Genomic DNA, 7,500 nt, shown 5'->3' with positions numbered 1-7,500 from the left:
GGACAGAGAAGCAGAAGGACACCTAAGAGGTTAACTCAGTGAACTCTGCCCTTCAATTGGCTTGTCTATGCACTGATCTGCCCTGTATCTCAAAATATAGTTTTAGGGCTCTGGAGAGAGAAACAAACAGCAACAGCAAAAAAAAAAGAAAAAAGAGAGCGCGGGGCAGTCGGGAAAAAGAGAGGGCAGTTATACACACACACACACACACACACACACACACACACACACACACACACACACACACACACACACACACCCACACACACACAGCTAGTTGATAAATAATACTCTTCTTTTTTATTAAACATATCTGGTGATTTTTATTTTCATCATACACTATTTAACAGAGGATGTGCCCTTTAAACTCAGTCAGACTTGACACTTATGGACATTTTACACCCAGTTACATCACTTAACCATACAGGCCTAGAGATGACAATGACTCACATATAGAAAAATTATTTACCAAAAAGAGCAAAAGAAATGTGAAAATGAAGTCATCCCAATTTGTGAATCATACCAAAAAAGTTAAACATATGATTTATTTTCTTACAATTTAATATTTTGCATTGAATATATTAGATACTGTATATCTAAATTGTACATATTGATATTTGATACAAGTAGGCATTTTTACAGGTCAGTTATTTAATACAGAGGTGAATGCAATGATAGCTGTACATATTATCACACACCCACACACAAATCCTTTACAGGTTATCTTACATGGTGATGTTATTTGGTGTAGAACTAATACATGGGACAAGAAGTAAGATTATGAGGCTGCTTAGAATAGCATGGCTAATGGTGAATCTGGCTGGTTCAATTGAATATTTGATTAATTAATTCATTTGTTGGATGATTGATTATTTCATCGTCCTGCACTGAAATGTTAATGTACGTATGTCCCTTCCTTTGTATGGGCTAGTTCTTTTACACATAGAACCGTACCTATCTATACACCACAGTCAAATCAATGGCATCAAACAAACAAGCCTACAGAATAACTGACTAACATTGTATAGATTGTTTGAGTGGGTAATGTTTTGTCAATAGATCCAATGCAGAAGGTGTGTGTGTGTGTGTGTGTGTGTGTGTGTGTGTGTGTGTGTGTGTGTGTGTGTGTGTGTCTGTGTGTGTGTGTCTGTGTGTGTGTGTGTGTGTGTGTGTGTGTGTGTGTGCGCGTGCAGGTGTGTGTGTAACTACTGTGGCTTGCTGGTATAAAGCTAAACCGCAGTGGGTCTAACTTTCTGTGAGAGAGAGAGAGAGAAAGAGAGTGTCAGTAGTCCTGCTCGGGCCCTCAGATTATTGCTGTAAAATCAAAGTAATGTACAGATCTAGTGATGGTAGCATTTATCCACGCATAGTATCAGTGTTAGTGATGTGTTAAGCATCACAAATTCAAATCTATAGAGTTATAACAGAGATCAATAACAAGCTTTTCCTTCCTTCCTCCTCCCTCGCCTCTATTCTAAAGACCACATGGGTGTGTGATGCTGGTGTTGAGAAATAGAGGGATAGAGAAGGGTGAAACAAAAAAGCTAAATTTGTGAATGTTGATCCCTTGCAATACTGAGATTCTATTGGTTCAGCCATGTGGCAAGATATACAGTATAGACTTTTAGATCATATGAATTTGTATCTCAACACACTGGCTGATATTCAATCAAACCTGCACTAGTCAGTCATGTTTACATGGTGTCTACCCCCCCCCCCCCACACACACACACACACACACAGATAACTACAACCCTCTGAATGGCCCCATCCTCCTGACAACCCCCACTCAACCCATCTTCCCCTTCCACCACCTTCCCAGAAACACATGACCCGCCAACCCTCACAATACAAACCAGAACTATCTATTCCCCTTATCAGACCAACCATCTTTACTTCTGTCTGTCATCTCTCATGTTGAGTGTTGAGTAATGATGAGTCCCATGGCTGAAGTGTTGTGTGTTGAGTTAGGAGGATCTATGCTTTTATCCTGGTGCAGTGTTAAGGTAAGTTGACACTCATGGAACATGGTGAAGTGTGTAGTATGTAGTATGTAGTGTGTAGTGAAGAAGGCACTGAGTTCTGAGCATTAGTAATAACAGAGTACCTGCGATGAGACAGCAGTGTCCATGGATACAGTTTGCTGTGTACTACAAGCAGAAGGCTTCATTTTATTTTATTTGTTTCTATGTCTTTAGCATTGTCTGTATTTTTGTCTTTTAACTCCTCTATCCTTTTCTAATCCTCCACAGTTTCTCCCCAGTCTCTCAAAAGTCCCAGGGGTCAGCGAGGTAAAGGGGTGTTGCCATTGGTAACAGGAGTCCATAGTTTGTGCAGCAAGGTATGGCTGTTTCTGGATAGGAAGGGGTCAGCTGTGGCTGGGGGCTGGGTGCTTGGGAAATGGGAAAAGGTGCTGGGGCTGGGGGCTAGGGGCTTCGTGCTGGGCATAGGGGCTAGGGGCTGGGGACTGGGTGCTGGGGTACAGATTTCCCTATAAACTGGTCTCAGAACATGGCCTCCATCCTGCTGTGGGACATTCTTCCTTCTAGGCGCTGCGTATGTGTATGTCATTCTGTCTGTGCGTGTGTCTAGCAGTCCCTATAAGCTGGTCTCTCGTAGGAACATGGTCCCAATGCTGTAGGATATTTTCCTCATTGGGGCTGGAGGGGCGGAGCGAGAGCTGGTCAGAGAAGCATGGCTATGAGAAGTCCCCGCCTCCAGGAAGTAGCATGTTCCTGGGATCTCCTTCGGGAAATTATCCGGAAGTTCCAACCGGGAGCGAGGGACAAAAGAGAAGGAGCGATCATCTTTCAGTAGCCTATGGAGAGAAGAAAAAAGGAGATGAAGGTTAAAAACACAAAACACGAACAAACTATCTAAAAAACCTTTTGCAGTAAAAATGTACACCACTCAGACAAAAATATGGTCATCTTGCCTGTGTGTGTGTGTGTGTGTGTGTGTGTGTGTGTGTGTGTGTGTGTGTGTGTGTGTGTGTGTGTGTGTGTGTGTGTGTGTGTGTGTGCGTACGGTATTATTTGGCTGTAGTATAGTATTATGTTCCAGAGCCCAGCTCATAGTGCGCGTGCGCACACGCACACACACACACACACACACACACACACACACACACACACACACACACACACACACACACACACACACACACACATACACAGGTATGAACTTAAACAATTATTGGTTTTTGTATCATGTGTTAACAAGTGATGCAAAGGAGAGGACGAGAAAAAATAAAGGCAGGTTACCAAGGCAACCCGTATGACTCTCACTCTCCCTCACAGTCCAGAGAGAGAGAGAGCGAGAAAGAGAGAGCAGTAAGATCTGCTCTCATCTCAGTGTCTCCACAGGCAGCCTCTGTCTGACTCACAAAATACTTCAGTGTGTGTGTGTATGGATATGTGTGTGTATCTGTGTTTGCGTGTGTGTTTTAGAGTACATCTTTCAAACACAGTGACTTTCATTCATTTTACTTCATACAAAGAGTATATATATATTTAGGTTTTTATAACTTATGTCAGAATGGCCATATTCCGAAAACACGTAACTAACCCTGAACCAACTCGATTTACTATACTGTGCTAGAAAATCCTCTTTAATTTAACTTTCCATGTGACCTAGAATACGGTTTTCGGAACAGATTTTCATACCGGTGTGTGTGTGTGTGTGTGTGTGTGTGTGTGTGTGTGTGTGTGTGTGTGTGTGTGTTTTTGTGCATGCGTTTGTGTTCTTGGGTACTCACTGGTATGTTGTTGGGCTGACATTGATACAGCGAGGATGACTACCAGATTCAAACTTGCTGGCGAGTGTGACGTTATTTCCAAAGAGACAGTACCGCGGCATCCTCACACCAACTACCCCAGCCAACACTGACCCTGTGTGAATACCTATACGCAACTGAGATAGGAAGGGAGAAAGGGAAAGAGAGAGAGAGAGAGGTTGTGAGTTGAACATTCACTAGGATGTCATAGAAAAGTCTGTATCTGTATGAGATGAGTTGGAATAGTTCACAGCCTATTTCAGTAAATATATAATCATTCATTCATTTCCAGTTGTATCATCCATTTACATATCAATAACATGTTGGTCCATAATAAACCAGTATACACACAGAAACAGGCATGTGCACACGCACACACGCACACACACACACGCACACACACAGATCCCAACAGATCTCTAATGATCCATTCAGCATCTCATCACCACGGTTGCCAATGACACTGAGCGCATGCCAGCACATCGCAGCGTAACCATGGCAATGAGCGAGAGAGGGGAGGGGAAAGAGAGAGAGAAAAAGAGAGAGAGGGCAAAGGTGTGCTATTCTGATCTCTCGCTGCTGTGCTCTTGTACAGATGGACAGATGTAAGTCTGGGATATTGAACAGCTGTGCTAAGGAGTACCAAGTTCTCTCTCTCTCTCTCTCTCTCTCTCTCTCTCTCTCTCTTTGCATAAGCTCTGCTGTGAGTCAGCACACTATGTATAAGAGTCTGAACAGAAACCAATCCAAACATGCTGCGCCTCAGAATCACCCAATGATGATGTCCTATTCTTAGGCTGATGCAAAAGGAGACGTTGTGGTTACTGTCAAAGCCATACTTTATCTGGATACAATGTTCTTTCTGAGGGCACGCACACTGAAAAGCATTTATCTGGCTGAAGTGGTGGTCTTGTCCTCTCCTCGACAAATGAAGCAATAAGAGAGAGAGAGAGAGAGAGAGAGGCTACAGGGCACGGCTAGGCCAGTCTATTTCTAGATAAAAGGCCGGTGAATTAATCACGACCGTAGGCTAAACACACACACACACACACGGGGGAGGAGGAAAGGGGAGGACCATCCTACTCAGATTTCTGAAAAATTTTACCAAATACCTGATTAAAACCCACTTTTTTGCAATGAAGGTCCAGAGTAGTCTCAACAACACCCTTTAGGGTAGCACCATGGTGTAGCCAGAGGACAAATATTTTCTGTCCTCTTCTGGCTACATTGACTTCAACACAAAACCTAGGAGGCTCGTGGTTCTCACCCCTTTATTCTGGAGGACGTCCTCCAATCATTGCTCTTGCAGTATGAACTAACATCTTCCCCATCCAAAGGATCAGAGAATTAATAAGTAAAGATAAGCTAAAGATAGCACTACTAGTACACAAAGTGTGATGAGTAGTAGACAGAAGTTTAACAATACATAAGAAATGTATTTCTACAGAAATTAAGGAGAAGGAGCAGAAGAAGAAAGAGCGAGAAAGCTATATTGTTTTCCTATCACTTACTTAGCTAATGCAGCTAATTTAGCCTACTCAACATCCTGACTCAAACAGAGAGGAAAGCTTATTATATTAGCTAGCTGGCTAGGCTATCCAGCACTGCAACTCCTCCGACTCAAGCTTTCTGTTTTATTAATGTATTGCCATTGAGGCCCTCCAGTGTAACTACTAGACTCCTTGTTGCTTTCCGTGGATTGGAATTGTATGTTAAACGCGTTAGACTAGTTTCTTAACTAGGCTGTGTAGTGGTTATTGCAGCAGTTATTGTATGAAGATTTGGCGAAGGGAAAAGCTGAGAGGAGAAGTGTACATGGAATGTGAGAAAGAATCAATCATCAAAGCCATGCTGTATGTGGCTGCTATGAAAGTGTGTGTGATCAGATCAGCTAGATGCAGGCAACAGTGTGCAAGGCAGTATTGAATGTGTCACTGTCACATTGATTACTCCAAGGTAACTCTCCTCCTGTGCACCTGAGTTATAAACGTTAATTTTTGTAGGCTAGGTTGTAGCAACCTCATGATGGGTGTAAGGTAGGCATATTCGAGTATCATGCCCAGGGTGGGTATGTTAATAGCCTAAACCTATCGATGTTACATTGAGCTGGGTGAGTGGAATATGAATGACAGTCATCCAATATGCTGCAGAGAGAGAGATAGAGAGATGACCACAGGTCATTCAAAACAATGGTACTCACAACTCATGACGAGAACCTCATGACAGGACCAAGAAAGAGAACAAGCTATTCCCTGACCTCTGCTTTTATATCATTTTACAACCACAGTATTTAAATTAGGAGCTGTTGTCAAGGAGACACAACCACCATTCATCTTATCACTCCTATACTGATGACATCACAGCTCTGACACTCCTCAAGACATTCCATAGAGCTCACAGCCATTTGTCTCCTCAGAGGATGGGCTCTCAATGTGGGGGGCAGAATAGATAGCCACACACACACACACACACACACACACACACACACACACACACACACACACACACACACACACACACACACACACACACACACACACACACACACACACACACACACAGGTGCAGGTAATAAGTCTATGATTGAGTGAGTGAGTGAGTGAGTGAGACAGTACAGTGGGCGGCCGGAGGGAGACACCTAGGGACCGCACTGGGAAGTACGCCCCCATCCGTAACACCCCCCTCTCTCTCTCATTCCTCTCCCTCTCTCTCCTTATTTCTCTGAAATGTCACCTTAGAATGGCAGCAGAATGGGAATGAATAGAGAGATTAATAAATGATGTCCCTCTCTCCTTTGGCTGTTATGAGATGATCACATCCCTCCATCTGTCTCTACAGAGTAGGGGCAATAGCTGATAACCAGCCAAAGGGATGCATAGGCAAACACCCATCATGTATTTCTCCTGGCTAAACTAAAGGCAGATGTTGTATAAGCTGCATTTATCCCAGAGGTTAGACTAGTAACCAGAGGGTTGCTGGTTCAAACCCCATACAATCAACTCTAAGCTTCTACACATCTGACACATTCCTTTATGTTGAATGCAGTGAGAGTCAGATGTTATTCAAACCACATACACTTACATGCACTAATGCATACATCCCCAACAGGCAAAGCCCAGGCAAAGTGAGGCAGCAAAGTGACTGCCAGACACTGTTTACCTACAGTACTGATAGTTGTTCAGCTGCAGCACTTACAGGAACTATTCACAGACAGAATACATGTCAGACACAACAGAACCACCTCACAGACTGATAGAAATCCCTACTGGCATAACAACGAAGCTGTCAATCACTTGGCCCTGGGGGTTACAGGGAACGAGGGGGGAATCAGCCTCATAAATAATAATCACACACACACACTTCCGTCTGCCCTGCCCCTCCCCTCTCATCCATATGCGAGAGAGAAAAAGAGAGACAGAGAGAGAGAGAACAGTATTTGTGAAGTTATCACTGGTTGCTGTAAAGGTGGACTCTGGGTGAAGGTGAGCTTGCTCAAAAACAACCAACCCCACACACGCACACACGACGCAGCATGGTGCTGCTGTTTTGTTCTTGCTGTGTTGACTCTGTGACAGTGTCATTGACTGAATGGCACAACCAGCTGGCACTGAGAGAATAAAAATGCATGGCACAAACACACACATGCAGATGAAAAAACTGAAACCTGAAAAAACTGGGGGTGCATGAGGTGGTACCTTTTTATGTAACTGTCAGACACACACACA

At 43.5% G+C, this 7,500-nt stretch overlaps 1 protein-coding gene across 1 annotated transcript in view; it reads right to left on the bottom strand.

Moving 5' to 3' along the window:
- Positions 1–2,598: 2,598 nt before the first annotated feature.
- gucy1a2 (guanylate cyclase 1, soluble, alpha 2) overlaps positions 2,599–7,500 on the bottom strand; it is a gene marked incomplete at both ends in the record, with an annotated part of 30,299 nt that continues 25,397 nt past the window's right edge. The window contains 2 exons of the mRNA XM_083695265.1: positions 2,599–2,818; positions 3,758–3,912. Of these exons, the coding sequence (XP_083551391.1) occupies positions 2,599–2,818; positions 3,758–3,912 (375 nt within the window). The remainder of the gene's footprint in view (positions 2,819–3,757; positions 3,913–7,500) is intronic.

Source organism: Argentina silus, assembly GCF_951799395.1.
Source record: "Argentina silus genome assembly, chromosome: X".
Classification (NCBI taxonomy): Eukaryota; Metazoa; Chordata; class Actinopteri; order Argentiniformes; family Argentinidae; genus Argentina; species Argentina silus.
This window is presented reverse-complemented; position numbering and strand designations above follow the sequence as displayed.